This window comes from Saimiri boliviensis, chromosome 5 (assembly GCF_048565385.1).
Source record: "Saimiri boliviensis isolate mSaiBol1 chromosome 5, mSaiBol1.pri, whole genome shotgun sequence".
Taxonomy (NCBI): Eukaryota; Metazoa; Chordata; class Mammalia; order Primates; family Cebidae; genus Saimiri; species Saimiri boliviensis.
Genome location: NC_133453.1, coordinates 133858781 through 133877997, shown reverse-complemented (window position 1 = coordinate 133877997; position 19217 = coordinate 133858781). Strand labels below are relative to the sequence as shown.

Genomic DNA, 19217 nt, shown 5'->3' with positions numbered 1-19217 from the left:
CTCAGTGCCCCACGCGGCTGCCCCGCCCCCTGCCCAGGTCTCAAAAGCCCGGCCGGGCTCCGAGCGCCCGCCCAGCCCAGCATCCCTTAGCATGGCCTGGAACACCAACCTCCGCTGGCGGCTGCCGCTCACCTGCCTGCTTCTGCAGGGGGCTATGGTGATTCTCTTCGGGGTGTTTGTGCGCTATGACTTCCAGGCCGACACCCACTGGTGGACGGGGAGGGTGCGCACGAACCTCAGCGACCAGGAGAACGAATTCTACTACCGCTACCCGAGTAAGTCTCGCCGCCCACAGGCCCCCGAGGCCTCTCTGCGCCGCTCGCCACCTGCCGCGGGCCCCCCAGCTCTCCGGCCTCTGCAGGACAGGCGGGGAACAAACTCCTTTTCCCGGTGAAAAACTAGCAGGGGCCCGGGTGCGGCGGCTCACGCCTGTCATCCCATCACTTTGGGAGGCCGAGGCGGGTGGATTGCCTGAGTTCAGGAGTTCGAGACCAGCCTGGCCAAAAAGGTGAAACCCCATCTCTACTAAAACACAAAAAAATTAGCCGGGCGTGGCAGCGCGCGCCTGTAATCCCAGCTACTCTGGAAGCTGAGACAGGAGAATCGCTTGAACCTGGGAGGTGGAGGTTGCAGTGAGCTGAGATGGCGCCACCGCACTCCAGCCTGGGTGACAGAGCGACACTCCATCTCAAAACAACAAACTAGTAGGGAAAACACCAGGGTGAGGTTTTTATTTGACCGCCCTCCCAGCCGTCAGACGCCCCCAGCATCCCTGCCAGAGAGCCCTGCTTGGTACCCTAAAAAGACCCAAGTCCTCTCACTCAATTACCAATCGGTGGGTGACCTGGCTCCTGTCCGTGGAGCCTATACTCCAAATAAGGGGGTAGGTTCCATGCTGAGGGCCACAGCGATGGCTCAGTAGCCGGCTGGCCCTGCTGCGGGCAGAGGTGTTGTGGGGACAGTGGGGGGCCAGGAGGCCAGGATACCCATCCCCTTTTGGCTTGGAGAGGGAAAACAAGCACCCCTGAATTTTCTGGTGTGGGCTGTGCTGTGGTTAAGAGCATGAACTTGTCATCACAAGCCTCTCTTTCTCTCTTGGCTCTGCTGTAAACCAGCTGGGTGGCCTCAGACAAATGTCAACCTTCCTAAACCTCAATTTCCTCCTCTAGAGAATGAGGATGATGGTAGGGCCTCCCTCACAGGGGTGAGGGTGAGGTTGTGGGACAGAGCTAGGGAAGGACCCTCACTTCATAATGGAACATTTGCTACAAGGGCCCTAAACACAGGTGCCCTAGGACTCAGGAGCAGGAAAAGCTAGCCAAGGTCACTCAGAGCTGCCTGACCTCCAGACTCCTAGCCCAGGGCTCTTCCCATGCCCTGGCACTTTCTGATTTTCCACTACATCTGCCATCAGCCGACGACAATTACTCTAGCCAATGGTGTTCATGTTGTCACTGACTGTGAGTTTTGGAAGGGACCCTAAAGGCGCTATATCAACTGGTGTTTCCTCCATGGCTTAGACACTCTTGGCAACAGGGGATTCTCTGTCTCCAAGTAAACAACTGCACATGTTCAGAATGACAGCCTGCATGAAAAAAGACTGAGTTTGCGGGGCTGCAGGCTTGATGGGAGACGGCCATATGAAGTGGCTGCCAAAATGTTAGGGCTAACATGAGCTGCGTGAATAGTTACATGGTGCCTAGAAGAAGGGAAGCAACAAACAAGGGCTGCGCCCCCTGCTGGGGAGACCACAGCCTCTCCTGAGCTCCATGTAGGGCTGTTTTAAAAGAGATCTTGACAGCTGCAGCCTTGGGATTCAGGCTTCGAATCCACCGTTCACATTGCCTGCCTTTCCTCTCCCCAGTCGGGTACCTGCCAGCAAACAGTGGGCCAGGCAAGCTTGAGGCCCTCCTTTGCCTGTTCCTCTCCCTGTCTTCCCACTCTTGTCGACCACTTGACCCCAGAGCATAAGGGACAAGGCCCCCCATGGGCATACATAGGTCCCCAGTGTGTCTGGGCAGTGGAGGACCTCAAGACCTTAAATAGGGCTAGGCGTGGTGGCTCATGCCTGTAATCCCAGCACGAGGTCAGGAGATAGAGACTACCCTGGCCAACACGGTGAAGGCTCATCTCTACTAAAATACAAAATATTAGCCAGACATGGTGGCTCGCAACGGTAGTCCCAGCTACTCAGGAGGCTGAGGCAGGAGAATCGCTTGAACCCAGGAGGGGGAGGTTGCAGTGAGCCGCATCATACCACTGCACTCTAGCCTGCTGACAGATCAAGACTCCATCTCAAAAAAAAAGAAGGAAAAAAAGAGCTTACATAGGCTGGGTGCGGTGGCTCACAGCTGTAATCCCAGCACACTTTGGGAGGCCGAGGTGGGAGGATCACTTGAGCTCAGGAGTGAAGCTACAGTGAGCTATGACAGCTCCACTGTACTCCAGCCTAGGTGACAGAGTGGATTCCTATCTCTCTTCCTTTCAAAAAAAAAAAAAAAAAAAAGAGAGATCCTGTAATAGGAGCTGCAGACCTCACCGGCTGGGAGGCACAGTCCTTACATCTCCCCAGCGCTCAACCTCCTCCCACCATTCGCCCCCCACCCCCGCATTTCACATGCCACCTTCATGTATTCATGCAACAAGCACTTATCTGTAGTGTGATCATGTAATTTATCATCCCAATGAGGACACCTCTGAGAGTGAAGGTGGTGCAGGTAGTAGTTTGCTGGGACCCAGGGAAAAGCCATATGGTCACTCTGGATAAACAAGTTGAATATCCTAGGTCTCTGTTCTCAGACTGTCTGGGAGCAGAGAAGGGCACCCTGGTACCCAGGGCCTCAGTGAGGCCAAGTGCTCTGGGTGGAAGAGATCTGTGACCATTTCCTGGGAAGTGGTGGATGGTGAGGAGGGGAGAAGCTGAGCAGCCACGGGGGCCACCAAAAGCAGGTGGTGTTTCGAGAAGGGACAGTGGTTCTGTGTGGCCCATGAGTAGGGTTTGTGAAAGGGACAGGGAAGGATGGAAGTGAGAAGAGAGCCCCAGCATTAAGGGGGGCCTTGAGTTTCCCCTGCTAGTTCTCCTGGAGAGGTCTTGGCCACTGGAGCAGGAAGTGACAGAGGAGGGGGTGTAGGGGAAGAATCTTGGCAAGAGGTAGTGGCCGCCTGTCCAATCACACATGCACTCTCTCCTTTAATCACCACCACCACCTGTGAGGGAGGCGCTGTGATGACCCCCATTCTACAGATGAGGAAACTAAGGCCGGAGAGGAGCAGTCCTGGGGTCTGAGCCCCCAGTCTCTGACCACTCCCCCTAATCTGGGCAACCTTCCCCTTTCCCTGGCTCCACTCATGGTGGCTGTGGTTAGGAGTCAGAGGGCACAAGGCTTCCTGCCCACGTGGGTCACCAAGCCGAGTTCCTGGGCAGCGAAGTGATTCCTGAGGGATTAGGGTAAGGGCAGGCCCCGAGGTGCCTTCCCTGTTCCTGGCTCCAGGCCGTCAGCAGCTGTGCAGGCCTCGTTTCTACCCAGGGGATTGGTGAAGGCTGCTGGCCATCTCCAGTTTCTGGAGGAGCCCAGGTCCAACTGGCTTGGCCTGATTGTAGCTCCCCAGGCATGGGTCCCACAGCAGGCAGCAGGCACGGAGCCAGCCAGGGACTCACCCTGGCAGTGTCCTCGGAGGCCTGAGATGCGGCGGTGGCTATGGCCGCTGAGCACGTGGCTTCCCTGTGGGCTGGGGCTCCAGGGCCTGGGTGAACTGCTGAGGGCAGTGGCTTCAGGGAGGCTGGTCCAAGTAGGAGCCGCCAGGGCCTGGATTTCAGGAGCTGACCCAGGAAGGAGGTAGCTCTGGCTTCAAACACCTGAAGGACTGTGTCATGAGGCCGCAGCAGGCTCGCTTTGATAAAGGACGTGCTCACCCACAGGCAGAAGGCCGTGGAACTTCAGAATTCAACAGATCCGTGTAGGTGCACCACTGCATGGAGGAGCCAACCACCTCACCACTGTGAGCCTTAGAGTGCCCATCTTAGGGTACAAATGTTATTTATAGTACAGGATCGGTTGGGCGTGGTGGCTGACACCTGCAATCCCAGCACTTTGGGAGGCCAAGGCGGGTGGATGACCTGAGGTTGGGAGTTTGAGACCAGCTTGACCAATGTGGAGAAACTTCATCTCTACTTAAAAATATACAAAATTAGCCGGGCGTGGTGGCAAATGCCTGTAATCCCAGCTACCCGGGAGGCTGAGGCAGGAGAATTACTTGAACCCGGGAGGCGGAGGTTGCAGTGAGCCAGGATTGCGCCATTGCACTCCAGCCTGGGCAATAAGAGTGAAACTCGTCTCAAAAAAAAAAAAAAAAAAGTACAGGATATCTAAGAAGATCCAAGATGACAGGTGACTGGTGGGCACACATCTCCTGGCATAAAGGAGAGGATAGTAAATGCAGGTATTGGGCTTCCCAGAAGGGAGCAAGCGCTCCTTCCATGAGGGTGTGTAAGTATCAGCACCTTGTTAGAGACGTGGTGGAGAAATGTCGCCCTGAATACGAGTTGGAACTATTACAGCATTTAAATTCTTTTGTGCACTTCCTAATCACAAAATGCTTTTTGCCTGTCCTATCAGGTGGGGCATTTATAATTTCCATTTTATGACGGGGGTAATGAATGTTCAAGAGGAGCTGGACACTCTCAGGCAGCCGGTGACACACGCAGGGTCAGAGCCAAGCCCCGTGCCCCAGGGCCTACCTGCTTTCCAGGGTCTTCTGTGGCACCGCTGCCCCCGACCATCTGCCCAGGAGGTGTTGCAGTGTGGATGTGGAAGAGGTGGGCGCGGAGTCTTGGGGGAAGTGGGGAACTGGCCAGTAGGTCTCAAAGAAAATAGGCTAGGCTGGGAATGGGATGGGGAGGGGGTCGCACCTAGCCCCTGGAGGATGCCATCCTTCCAGTGCTGATGCACAGAGGGGAGGCCTGCAGAGCGGGGGGAGGCCTGCAGAGCGGGGGGAGGCCTGCAGAGGGGAGGGAGGCCTGCAGAGGGGAGGGAGGCCTGCAGAGGGGAGGGAGGCCTGCAGAGGGGAGGCCTGCAGAGGGGAGGGAGGCCTGCAGAGGGGAGGGAGGCCAGCAGAGCGGGGGGAGGCCTGCAGAGGGGAGGGAGGCCTGCAGAGGGGAGGGAGGCCTGCAGAGGGGAGGCCTGCAGAAGGGAGGGAGGCCAGCAGAAGGGAGGAGGCCTGCAGAGCGGGGGGAGGCCTGCAGAGGGGAGGGAGGCCTGCAGAGGGGAGGGAGGCCAGCAGAGCGGGGGGAGGCCTGCAGAGGGGAGGGAGGCCTGCAGAGGGGAGGGAGGCCTGCAGAGCGGGGGGAGGCCTGCAGAGGGGAGGGAGGCCTGCAGAGGGGAGGGAGGCCTGCAGAGCGGGGGGAGGCCTGCAGAGGGGAGGGAGGCCTGCAGAGGGGAGGGAGGCCTGCAGAGGGGAGGGAGGCCTGCAGAGCGGGGGGAGGCCTGCAGAGGGGAGGGAGGCCTGCAGAGGGGAGGGAGGCCTGCAGAGGGGAGGGAGGCCTGCAGAGCGGGGGGAGGCCTGCAGAGGGGAGGGAGGCCTGCAGAGGGGAGGGAGGCCTGCAGAGGGGAGGGAGGCCTGCAGAGGGGAGGAGGCCGGCAGAGGGGAGGGAGGCCTGCAGAGGGGAGGCCTGCAGAGGGGAGGGAGGCCTGCAGAGCGGGGGGAGGCCTGCAGAGGGGAGGGAGGCCTGCAGAGGGGAGGCCTGCAGAGGCTCATTCGTGCAGGGCACTGTGTTCCTGTAGACTCAGCCAGCTTGGTGGGGGCTCGTCTACAGAGGGAAGCAGCAGGTGCTGGAATGGGCTGGGGGCTGGGAGTGAAGGGGAGAAGAGCTGGGCGCTGGTGCCGCCTGGAGGCCAGAGTGCCAGCCCTGCTCCATCAGGGACCTCCAGGTTGAGGAAGCCGGTTCCGGGCAGGACAGCTGGAGTCACTGAAGCCGGGGAGGGGGACTGAGGGTCATCCTGCTGACCCAAGCCAACACAACCTTGTCAGTCTGGAAAGAGAAAAAGAGAAATAATAACTAACATGATCAGGCAGTTGCTGAAGAGCCGGCCGCCTCCGCCCAGGGCTCTGATTGGGTTATTCCCAGTATATGTGAGTCGTAGTGCTGGCTAAGCGCTGTTACATGTGAACACTGGCCAAGCACTGCTACTCTCTCCCATCTGACCAACAAAGAAACTGCGGATCTGAGAGGTTACGGCCTTGGCTGACGGTCAATACAGTTTGGACCCTCAAATCAGCACTATTAAAAATCTTTTAAAATAATTATTTTTTATTTTTTTTGAGGCAGAGTCTCACTTACTCTGTTGCCCAGGCTGGAGTGCAGTGGTGTGATCTTGGCTCTCTGCAATCTCCACCTCCTGGGTTCAAGCGATTCTCCTGCCTCTGCCTCTCGAGTAGCTGGGATTACAGGTGTGCACCACCCCTCACCAGCCCAGCCCTCGCCCCCTGGTCTTCTCACATTCACCACGGCCAGGTCAGGCCAGGCCAGACCCGACACCTCCCTGGGGCATAGCCATCTCCTCCCACTGCTTTGTGTTTATCAACAGCACGGCCATCCTGTCACCTGTCAATTCCCCTCCCTGCTTCTGGAATTGTCATCTGAATCGGTTGCCTCCCTCTCTTTCACACCTCTCTTCCAGTCTGTCACCCATCAGTTCTTCCCAGAATAACCATAATACCATTTATGGTGCTTCACATACATCAGTTCAGTTTCCTCCCCGACAGTGGAAATGTGATAAAGCTGCAACATGAGGACACATGAAATCAGCTGCACATTGAGAAACCCAAGCCCAGGTGCGTTTGTTCGTGTAAACTTGGCACCGAAGCTAAACTCAGACAAAGCTCAGAGCACCACCCTGGCCAGGACCCACAGCTCTCTCACACTTGTTTGTACTCCTGCCCTTCAGTGTGCCAAGCTCCCTAAGCCTCCTCCAGGTAGCTGCTAGCTGAGGGGCCTATGGCCTTGGCCTGGGCCTCCAGGGAAGCCTGGAGGGAAACAGCTGTGAAATCTCACCTGGGCTCCTGGACCACCACTCAGCTGGCACACCTGGGTCTTCCTGAGTAAGTAACAATCATTCGTTCATCCACAGCTATTAACCGAGAGTCGACCTGGGTACTCTCCTAGGTGCTAGGAATACCACCATGAACGAAACAGGCATGGCTCTGCCTTCTTGGAGTTTTACAGCGGAGTGGGACAGACAAACAAATAAATATATTAAAACAAGAACCGTGAAAGAAAAAAGATGTCATAAGGGAAAGAATCTAGGAAAGAAAACAGGGTGCCATAGGGAGAGATTCTGTCTTAAATGGGTGGTCAGGAAGCCTCTCTAATGAAGTGACAGTTTGCTGAGATCTGCTGGCCATTCTGCAGGAACAGCATCCCAGGTGGAGGGAACATCACAGGCAAAGACCCTAGAGTGTGGGACCCAGAAGCAGGAGGAAGGCCAGAGCAGCTGGAGCACCAGGGGGAGGGGAAGAGGTGGGGAGAGAGGATTCCCCCGGGAGGCAGGTGGGCGGGGCCGGGACGGGAACTTTTTAAATAAAAAGTTAAAAGGAAAAGTCTCTTTTCCTTTTAACTTTTTATTTGAAAATAATTCTAAGGCCGGGCGCGGTGGCTCAAGCTTGTAATCCCAGCACTTTGGGAGGCCGAGGCGGGTGGATCACAAGGTCGAGAGATCGAGACCATCCTGGTCAACATGGTGAAACCCCATCTCTACTAAAAATACAAAACATTAGCTGGGCATGGTGGCGCATGCCTGTAATCCCAGCTACTCAGGAGGCTGAGGCAGGAGAATTGCCTGAACCCAGGAGGCGGAGGTTGCGGTGAGTCGAGATCATGCCATTGCACTACAGCCTGGGTAACAAGAGCGAAACTCCATCTCAAAAAAAAAAATAATAGTAATTCTAAACTTACAAAAAGTTGCTCAAACAGAAATAGCACAAACAACACTACACTCTGGCTGGGCGCGGTGGCTCATGCTTGTATTCCCAGCGCTCTGGGAGCCCAAGATGGGTGGATCGCTTGAGGCCAGGAGTTTGAGACTGGCATAGCCCACAGAGCAAAACCCCATCTCTACTAAACATTCAAAACAGTAGCTGGGTGTGGTGGCACATGCCTGCAATCCCAGTGCCTACAGAGGCTGAGGTGAGAGGATCGTTTGAACCCCAGGAGGCAGAAGTTTTGGTTAGCTGAGATCATGCCACTGCACTCCAGCCAGGGCGACAGAGTGAGACTATGTCTCAACAACAACAAAAGAATACTATATACTCTAACTCAGACTGAACTATTTGCTCACTCTTTCTTTACACGTATGTACACGCACACACATGCACACACACATGCACACACACATGCACACACACATGCACACACATGCATGCCTTGTTTTTCTGAACCATTTGAGGGTCAGTCACATACCTCATGACCCTCTACCCTTAACTACCCCACTATATTTCCTAAGAATAGGGATATTCTCTTCCATAACCACAGTAATCAGCTGCATAAATTTCCATTAATACAATATCTTACTCTACTGTTTAAATCTGATTTTATCAATGGACCCAATAATGACCTTTATAGCATGCCCCCCACTCTCCCACCCCCACAAAATACAGGATCTAGTCTAGAGTAAGGTATTGCTATTTTTGGTTTTTTTTTTTTTTTTGAGATGGATTTTTGCTCTGTTGCCCAGACTGGAGTGCAATGACACAATCACGGCTCACTGCAACCTCTGCCTATTGGGTTTAAGCAATTTTTCTGTCTCAGCATCCCAAGTAGCTGGGATTACAGACATGCGCCACCATACCCGACTAATTTTGTATTTTTAGTAGAGACAGAGTTTCTCCACGTTGGTCAGGCAGGTCTCGAACTCCCGACCTCGGGTGATCCCCCACCTCAGCCTACCAAAGTGCTGGGATTACAGGCATGAGCCACCATGCCCGGACAGTATTGACTTTAATATCTTTTGTGTGTCTTTTAATCGGAACATTTCAAAGGTCTTTCATGACTAATACTTTTCAAGAATACAGCCTCACCCATTTTTAATAGCGTGTTCCTCATCTTGTGTTTGTCTGATGTTTTCTCATGATTACTTTGGGCTCTGCAGTCTCAGCTAGAATCCCACACAGGGGATATGTCCTTTTCAGGGTATCACATGTGGAGGCATGAGAGACATTAATTTTGATCCCCCAGTCAGTATGTTACCCAGTATAATTACTGTTATTTTCTTCCCCTGCAACTAATAAGCAGTTTGTAAGGAAACTCTTTAAGACTATGCAGATGTCCTGTGCATAATCAAAACTACCCCCTGCATTTAGCATCCACTGATTGAATCTTTACCTGAAGATGATGATTTTCCAACTCTAGCACTCTCTCCACATTTAACAATGTAGTCTAAGCATTCCACTGGAAGCAAGCGCCCTGTCTGCTACCTCATTTATTTGTTTACCAACTTATTATTGGTATGAACTCATGAGTTCCTTTAATAGTTTTAATTCATTCTAACACATAATTACTCTGGTGCTCAAACTGTCCCAGATTTGGCCAGTGGGAGCCCTTCCATCTGGCCCCTGTGTCCTGTGACATTGCAGGTCTTAGTGTGCTATGCTTCTGCAATGCTCTTTTCTTCTCAGGGCTCTTTGTCTTCTGTTATTTTCTTGGAGTTTAGAACTATGTGACCTAAGTGCTGAGAGGGGAGTGAAGACGATCCTAGTACAGCCCTTTAGTTTGTCATTGAGAAAACGGAGGCTCTGAGAGGGGAAGTGGCTTGCCAAGTCCACGTGGGTTGGAGAAGACCGTCGGAACTCAGAATTAGGCCATGCCTGAGTGAAAATAAACAATGACGTCTGCCCATTTGGGTCACCTCATATGGGGTAGACACTGTGCTAGATGCTTCTTTACATACACATCTGCGTTGAATGCCCCCAACATCTGTGATGTAAGCACTCCAGAAGCAGCTGCCAAGCCCCAAGTTAAAATACATAACTTTCCCAGAGTCACCACCATGGAGATGTAGTAACGGGGTCCAAATCCAAATCTCGGTGGTTAGGGGCTGGATATCTGCTGGAGTTGGTGGTGGGATGTGGGATATGTATCTTCTGGAGTTGGTGGTGGGATGTGAGGATGTGTATCTGTTGGAGCTGGTGGTGAGTGATGTGGGATGTGTATCTGCTCGAGTTCGTGGTGGGATGTGAGGATGTGTATCTGTTGGAGTTGGTGGTGGGATGTGAGGATGTGTATCTGCTGGAGTTGGTGGTGAGTGATGTGGGATGTGTATCTGCTGGAGTTGGTGGTGAGTGATGTGGGATGTGTATCTGCTGGAGTTGGTGGTGAGTGATGTGGGATGTGTATCTGCTGGAGTTGGTGGTGAGTGATGTGGGATGTGTATCTGCTGGAGTTGGTGGTGAGTGATGTGGGATGTGTATCTGCTGGAGTTGGTGGTGAGTGATGTGGAATGTGTATCTGCTGGAGTTGGTGGTGGGATGTGAGAATGTGATGAGCTGGAACTGATGTGCTTGGCCTGTCCAGGCGACTCTTTGCCCAGATGAGCACCGATTCTCTGTAGCAAAGGAACAGTGCTGTGGTGGCGAGGGCAGGGCCTCATAGCCTCAGATGGTCTGGGCTATAGACCTTAGACCCTGCGTATCACCCACATCTGGCCCCATATTCCGATGCCCAGCTGCCACCTCCAGCCTGGGCCAGCAGAGCCACCCAGGGAGGAAGGTAGAACCAAGGAGCTGCCATCTCTCAAGGAGGGTGCTTGGGAATCTCTTGGTGCTGCAGCCCAGTGGTTCGATAGGCCAAGGTGGGGGCCCACGTCAGGTCCCCCAACCCCTCCCCTTCCAGAGAGGCCCTGATGAAGGGACCGAGGTTCTGCCCCCAGCGGGACGTGCCCAGCCCAGGGTTGGGATGTGGGGATGTGGGGACAGGGCTAGGCTGGTGAAGCAGGTGGACTGGCCGGTGGTGGGGAAGACTGAGGTGCTGCCCCCGCCCTCCTGGCCCAAAACCAGGGCGAGATAATTTTTCGAGACCACCGAGCCCTGGCCGCCCCTTACCCGCAGGCTTCCAGGATGTGCACGTGATGGTATTCGTGGGCTTCGGCTTCCTCATGACCTTCCTGCAGCGCTACGGCTTCAGCGCCGTGGGCTTCAACTTCCTGCTGGCAGCCTTCGGCATCCAGTGGGCGCTGCTCATGCAGGGCTGGTTCCACTCCTTCCAAGACAACCACATCCTCGTGGGCGTGGAAAAGTGAGCGCGGGCGGCCTGGGGTGGGGGACTGGGCACGACGGGGCTGGGCGGATGGGCCTGAGGCAGGGGGTCTGGCTGGGATGGGGCTGGGCAGGTGGGCCCATGGAGGCGGGTGCCCAGTGGCGGGGCCAGGGCTTGGGGCTAGAAGGCAAGTCATCCTTCAGGGCATACTGGGCCTACGAGACACACATACACACACACACACACACACACACACACACACGCACTCACAGACTCACACACACAAGTCTCTAACACATTCTGACACACTAACACACACATCCACTTGCACACACACACACATACACAGACACACTTGCACACACACAACACTAAGACATTCTGATACACTAACACACATCCACTCACACACACACTCACACTCACATACATACACACTCAGGCCACACTGGGCCTGTGAAACACACACACACTGAACTCACACACTCACACATACTCGCAGGCCACACTGGGCCTGTGAGACACACACACACACACACACACACACACACACACACACCCCTCGCTTTCTGACCAGCGATTCTCCAGGGTGGACATCATCCAGGTGCCATAGGAAGGTCTCCCTTTTCCAATAACAAAAGCTGCAGGGACTTGAGGCTAGACTTTCCTCCGGGGGCAGGGCCGGCCGGGCCTGGCACATCAAAATCTCCCAGGCCTGGTGGGAGAGCTGGGATGTCTCTGCCAGCCTCAGAGGCTCCTTGTGGAGGAAACTGAATGGGGACTCCAGCTGAATGAAGGTACCTCTCTCCCTGCCTTGCCTCACCACACCCACTCCCCAGGGAACAGGTGTTGGAAACAGCTGTGAGGCAGGAGAAGGTGTGGAGTGGTAGTGCTGAAGCTCCCCTCCCCTGCCTCAGCCTTCAAGGGTGGAGCACCCCACAGTCACTTCTCAGCTCTGTCCTTCTCCTGACTCCTGTGATGACTTGCTCTGATGAGCACCACCAACCCCTTCTCATCAGGTGACTCAGCCCCTCCCTCTGTTCTGCAGTGACTCCTCCAAGCCTCAATATACCTCCCCAACCTACACCACCATGAACAGGTTATAAAATAAATCCACCCAAAGCCAACTCGCCAAAAAATCGATGGACAAAGTGGTCAGCTCACTGAATGACTCATTGATCAAAGTGTCCATCCCATGGCAGCTTATGAAACCTACAGCAATTTGTGTTGCTCAGGTCCTAATCAAGAGCCTTTGGGAGATTTTTCTCGCTTTAGCCAAGTTTTAGTCTCTTGGAGGTTCTCCTTTAAGTCCAGTTCAGACAGACTTTTTGTCAACATATGACAAGTTTGGCTAAAGAAAAAAAAATCTGTTTTCCTCCATTCTCCCATCCTTCAAGAAAAAAAAAATTTAATTTGAGAAAGTAATCATTGGCGTGTGAAAATGAACATTCATTAGCTTGCTTATAAACTAAGTTCACAGAAAGGGCTTAGAGGCAAACTGGTATAAAACCGCATTTAAAGGGCAAGTCCCTGATGTTACCTTTAGGGTACCAACCAGGTGTTGGAAGCCAGATGTCTGAAATCTAGGACACGTGTCAAATATTTACAAAAAATTACTTCATTCAAGCCAGCTAATTAATCCATGAATTAAGAGACACAGGAAAGATGGTCAACTGGATAGGTGTTGGAACTAATAAAATAGTGTTTTTGTGTCGAAGACTCTTGACATGTGTCTCACCCTGAAGTTCAAAATGCCTAAGAAGTTATCATGCTTGAAGCCATAGATCCCAAGTATAAACATACCTGGAATATATATCATTGGCTAAATGAATATTTTTTAATCTCAAAAAAATTCAAAGGAATTATTACAAACCCTGAGTTAATGGGTTTTTGGGGACCCAGTTATTTAGCAAGTTGGTCACTTGAAAAACTGAGTTTGTGGGAGGCTGAGGCAGGAGAATCACTTGAACCCAGGAGGCAGAGGTTGCAGTGAGCTGAGATTGCACCACTGCACTCCAGCCTGGGCGACAGAGGTAGGCTCTGTCTCAAAAGGAAAAAAAAAAAAAAGGAAAAGAAAAAGAAAGAATAACTGAATTTGGATGAATTGGCTCTCAAGGGACTAATTTTTCAGCACCTGACTTGTGCTAAAAAATTTCTGGTGCCCAGGGCTGGGATAAACATGTCCTCAGACCTGACCTGGCGGATCCAGAGATGTGGCCCCTCCCCTGGTTTCTGTCCTGTCCCTGCTGAAGACTCATCCAAGTCCCACCTGTCACTGTAGAAAGTGCCCCTCTGCAGGCTCTGCCCAAGCCTTGAGGTCAAGAGTTCGAGACCATCCTGGCCAGCATGGTGAAACCCCATCTCTACTCGGCCCTCCTGAGATGTGGCATCTGGATCTCCATCTCCCGGGTGCTGCTGCTAGACCAAGGGGTGGGCTTTTCTGTTCTCTCTCTCTCTTTTTTTTTTTTTTTTGAGGCTGAGTCTCACTCTGTCACCCAGGCTGGAGTTCAGTGACGTGATCTCAGCTCACTGCAACCTCCATCTCCCAGGTTCAAGCCATTCTCGTGCCTCAGCCTTCCGAGTAGCTAGGATTTACAGGTGCTCACCACCACACCTGGCTAAGTTTTGTATTTTTATTAGAGATGGGGTTTCACCATGCAGGCCAGGGTGGTCTTGAACTCCTGACCTCAAGTGATCTGCCCACCCTGGGATTACAGGTGTGACCCACCACGCCTGGCCAATCTCTCTCCTTTCTAATGGTCGCTTCTATCAAGATGAGTCTTCTGAGTACAGTGATGGGATCTTGGGAAAAATAACTCAGCCTCTTTGAGTCTCCATGTCCCATCTAAATGATGTGGCTCATGATGGTGCCTGTCCTGTATGGCTCAGGGATGGCACAGGAGGGCATACACAGTTCTTAGTAGAGATCCTGGAGCCTAGCACTTAGGAACTGCCACTGCTCATTTAGCCGGGCCCTGTATCAGGCCCTGGGGACGCAGCAGTGAATGAGGCAGCAGTGGCGTGGACAGTCCAGTAAACACTCTCTGTCTTGGGAAGGACCCCACCCCCATTCCCCTAACTGGTCCTACAATTAGCTTTGTTCTCACTCCTCACCCCATTCTCTCTCTCATACACACAGCCCTGAGCATGGAAGGGTAAGGGAGTGCACTCTAAATGTGACAGCCTTGAGGAATTAGCCCCTTTTATCACTACACCCATCCCACTAACAACTCTCCTGGCCTGAGGCCACACTGAGGGTCTTGCCCTGGAATCCAGAGGACAGCTTTGCTGCTGGCAGGGAACAAGGAGGACCAGCTTGGGCAAAGCGGGCACATGGATGGAACCAGGGTCTACACAATGTCCACCCAGCTGTCACCTCTTCATCAGCCTTCTGCCAAGCTGGCAGGTATTCAGGGCTCAGGCTTGAGCAGGACCCATGTACCTGCCCCTTTGCCTCCATTCTCCCTGCTGGACTTCCTGCCCCCTCCTTCCATCCAGTACCACCCCAGCTCCCTCCTTCCTGTAGGAAGGGCCTTCTGTCTCTTCCCTGGACATAGATCCTCTCTCATGGAGAAAGTAAAGGGAAGGTCCCAATAGCTCAAACTCAAGCAAGGCCTTGGTCATCAACAAAGAAGTTTGTGCAGAGTGAGAGAGAAGGATCTGGAGGCAGAAATGGCATCAGGTTGGAGGAATCAGGAAGGCTTCCTGAAAGAGGAGGCAGTGAGAGGAGGTTCTAGAAGAGCAGATAGAAGCTACGGGGCAGGGCAGGACCCCAAATAGGGGACATGTTCAACAGTAACAGCCAGACCACACTGGTGCCTGAGCCTGAGCTGCCTGCAAGCAGTGGGGGCCTGAGGTGAGGTTGCATGGGGTGGGGAATCTAGAGTGCTGCTGGACTGGGCCTGTCTCATGTGTGGTTTAATTCTCGGAGTAGCCCTAAATGTTAGGTGCCCATTAGTGTAGACAATGAAACTGAGGCTCAGAAAGGTTAAGCCGCAAGCCCAAATCCATATATGACCAAAGTCCAGGGCTTCCAGCGCCTCCTGTCGCTGTTGCCCCAGCTTCCCCACTGGTCTGTCTCCCCACAGCCTCATCAATGCTGACTTCTGTGTGGCCTCTGTCTGCGTGGCCTTCGGTGCAGTTCTGGGTAAAGTCAGCCCCATTCAGCTGCTCATCATGACTTTCTTCCAAGTGACTCTCTTTGCTGTGAATGAGTTCATTCTGCTTAACCTGCTGCAGGTGAGAGGGGCTCAGAATGGGGATGGGGTGGAGGGGATGCTTTGGGGGACAGCGGGGCATGGAGGAAGAGATGGCTGGGGAGACGTGCCAGCCTGGTGAGTCACTCAGTTTTCTCATCTCTAAAGTGGGAGTCATGATATCTACCAGGCAGGTACCATAGTCCACCTGGCAGATCAACTCAGCACCTGGGCACAGCAGGGCTTCTTTGAATGTGGTTTTTTCCCCTCCTCTCTTCCCCGCACATCAGGTGGAAGGAGTAGGCTATCCCTGCACATTCTCTTGCACACGTACCACATTTGCAGATTGCTCTGCCAAGAAAAGGGATCCAGTGTATCGAGGGGGCAGATCTATAGGGCCGGATCCCCGGTGAATGGTCAAGGTGGCCGTGGTGTGTGCTACCCAACCCAGAGCTGCCATTCACGTGGACCATGACAGGAGTGCTGCTCCCTGGGGAAGGTCACTTTGGCGGCTCAGATCAGGGGCACCTGAGACCTTTGACTGTGTCTCAGAAGCCTCCTTGGTGCCTTTGGACAGCAGGTTCTCACACAGAAACGGCATGCTTTTCTTAGCTGCCTCCCCCTCTACATTTGGACTCTGTCTGGAACTCCCCCTACTTGGAAGGTGTTGATTTACGTCACCCTAAATTCAGTCATTCATCATTTTTTTCAGCTACCACATTAGTCCAAGGTACCATATCTCTTCCTCCTAACTCATCTCCCTGGCTGGATTCTTGCCTTCCTTGTCCCTAGGGCAAGTCACCTCCAGCAGCCAGAGCGGCCTGTAAATAATGCATAGAAGACCATTCACCCAGTGAACATCTATCAGCGGTTTTAACGTTTCATTTAGGAGAAAACACCAACTTGTCATAAGGCCCTTCCTGTTCTGGTACCAACTTTCCTGTCCACTTGCTGTCTGCTGTCTCCCCATCTTCCTGTGCTTCGCCATAGCCTGCTCTCTGCTCTTCACGCACAGAGCTCAGCCCCACCTCCGGGCCTGTTCCCTGGCTGTTCCCTTTGTCTACGAGGGTCCTCTCTCAGTCCTTTGCATTACTGCATCTCAGTGTGCACATCCTCTCATTTTTTGTTGTTGTTGTTGAGATGGAGTCTCACTCTGTTGTCCAGCCTGGAGTGCAAGGGCGCCGTCTCAACTCACTGCAACCTCTGCCTCTCGGGTTCAAGTAGTTCTCATGCCTCAGCCTCCACAGTAGCTGGGATTACAGGTGCAAGCCACCATGGCTGGCTAATTTTTGTGTTTTTAGTAGAGACAGGTGTCACCATGTTGGCCAGGCTGGTCTTGAACTCCTGACTGCAAGTGATCTGCCTGCCTCAGCCTCCCAAAGTGCTGGGATTACAGGCGTGAGCTGCCGTGCTCGGCCTTGCGTATCCTGTCCTAAGAGAAGCTCTGCAGGCTTTCTCTAGACAGTGTCCCCATCTACCTCACCTCTCCCATTGCTTTCACACTACCTTGGTGTATTTTCTCTGCTGCATTTATTTCATCTGCGAAGGGAAGAAAGTCTTAACCACCTGGACCCCCCAGCACCTAGCCCAGTGTCTACATAGGAGTCTGACTGCATGTCAGGGAATGCTCCAGGCTCTAGGAGGTAGAGGTGAGTGGGACTGGCACTTAGACCCCTAGAAGCTCACGGTCAGGTGAGGGAACCAGGAAGTACATCGGCAGTGAGCCTGTGCTGTGATAAGAAGCACGTCGAAGGGCAAGGGCTCAGTGGCCCAGAGGAGAGTTCAAAGCAGCCTGGCAGGTCAGGGAGGCTTCCTGGAGGAGGAGAAGTCAAAGCCAGAAGTCACGTAGGAGCTCAGCAGGCAAAGGGGCAAGTGAGGGCATTCGAAGTAGAAAGAACCTCGAGTACACAGGGCTGGAGACAGATGCACAGCGAGGGCTCCACAGTGGCTGTGGCTGGAAAGGGGCTGTGCTGAGAGGGAGGTCGTGGGTGACGGGTGAGGGGGAGCACAGGTCACCCAGCCCTCAAGAAACAGTGTTAAGGAGCCTTGCCTGTATCATGAGGGCAGTGGGGAGGTCAGCAGGGAGTGATGTGGTCAGACACATGTAAAGGAAACACCGCTTTCCCTAGGGTGACAAGAACATTTGGGAGGCAGAAGTCCCAGCTAAGAGGTTGTTCTGGTCGCTGTGGTGACAGATCATGGGACTAAGACTGGGTTAGCACAGTGGGAACAAGTGGAGGAGCCAGGAGCCACCAGGAGGAGAATAAAGGCCTTGGAGACTGCGTGGGATGAGGGAGAGGGAGGACAGAGGCTTGTTCGGGGGTAGGCTGTGGGGCCAGTCACTGAGATGGGAGACAGGCTGGTAAGGTGATATCTTGGGGATGAGTTAAGAGGCAGGAAAGGGCCAGGTGTGCTGGCTCAGGCCTGTAATCCCAGCACTTTGGGAGGCCGATGTGGGCGGATCACCTGAGGTTGGGAGTTTGAGACCAGACTGATCAACAGGGAGAAACCTCATCTCTACTGAAAATACAAAATTAGCTGGGCATGGTGGCGGGCACGTGTAATCCCAGGTACTCAGGAGGCTGAGGCAGGAGAATCACTTGAACCCAGGAGGCAGAGGTTGCTATGAGCCAAGATCACACCATTGCACTCCAGCCTGGGCTACAAGAGGGAAACTTCATCCAAAAAAAAAAAAAAAAAAAAAAAAAAAAAAAAAAAAAAAAGGCAGAGAAAGCTCCTATGCCCTCAAAACCCCTCCCCAGTCTACTACAGAATTATTTTAACACATGACAGTCTTTTAGCCTCTCAAGTTGAAACACAGTAATGGTTCACGTGTAAGGTGTGCTGGCCCTTTGCTGGGCCCCAATGTGCACATTTTCCATGGGTTAACTCTTAATCCTTAGCTCTGATATTGGCACAATTATTACCCCCATTTTATTTCATTATTATTATTTTTGAGACGGAGTTTTGCTCTGTCGCCCAGGCTGGAGTGCAGTGTTGCAATCTCAGCTTACTGCAACCTCTGCCTCCGGGGTTCAAGCAATTCTCATGCCTCAGCTTCCCGAGTACCTGGGATTACAGGCACATGCCACCATGCTTAGCTAATTTTTGTATTTTTAGTAGAGACCATGTTGATCAGGCTGATCTCGAACTCCTGACCTCAGGTGATTCACGTGCTTCAGACTCCCAAAGTGCTGGGATTACAGACATGAGCCACCACTGTGCCTGGCTTACCCCCATTTTATAGATGAGAAAGCTGAGGCTCAGAGAGATTAAGTGGTTCACCTAAGGTCACACAGCTAGTAGAGGCATCTGCTAGGCTGGGAGTCGAGAATTTCAGCCCTGTCAACAACCTTGGATGACACACTTACGTCTTGGGCTGGGTTTCCCGCATCTAAAGTGAAGGAGTGAGTCTATGATTCTATTCATCTGAGATTGGTTGTGAATGGGGAGGAGGAGGCTGTTAAAGAGAAGGGGAGGTGAGTGTGAGGAGGACCAACATTAGTCAGGCACCTGTTGAGCACCAGGCCCTCCCCAGGGGCAAGTCTCCTGCAAAAATGCTGACAACAGCCCTGCTATGTCACTGGGATCAGCCCTGTGGCATCAACAGAGAGGCTGAGGCCTGAAGAAGTCAAATGAGAGGCACAGAGGCAGAAACCAGTGAGTGAGCAAACAGGCAGAGGCTTTCCCTGGGTTCTGCCTCTGCCCCTCCTCCTCCAGCTGTGGGAGCAAATCCCTCTCCAGGCCTGGGTTTCCCCATCTGGGAACAGCAACAT

The 19217-nt window shown here is 53.2% G+C and overlaps 1 protein-coding gene across 4 annotated transcripts in view; it reads left to right on the top strand.

Annotated features, from left to right (window-relative positions):
* Positions 1-10: 10 nt before the first annotated feature.
* The window catches only part of RHCG (Rh family C glycoprotein), a 28192-nt gene continuing 8985 nt past the window's right edge, over positions 11-19217 (top strand). For 2 of the 4 annotated variants that reach the window (XM_039480056.2, XM_074400005.1), the window contains exons 1-3: positions 14-275; positions 11098-11284; positions 15334-15484. In XM_039480056.2, the coding sequence (XP_039335990.1) occupies positions 92-275; positions 11098-11284; positions 15334-15484 (522 nt within the window). In that variant the 5' untranslated portion in view covers positions 14-91. Of the gene's footprint in view, positions 276-11097; positions 11285-15333; positions 15485-19217 lie in introns of all 4 variants that reach the window. The other 2 variants (XM_010349790.3, XM_010349780.3) reach the window with 2 other exon arrangements.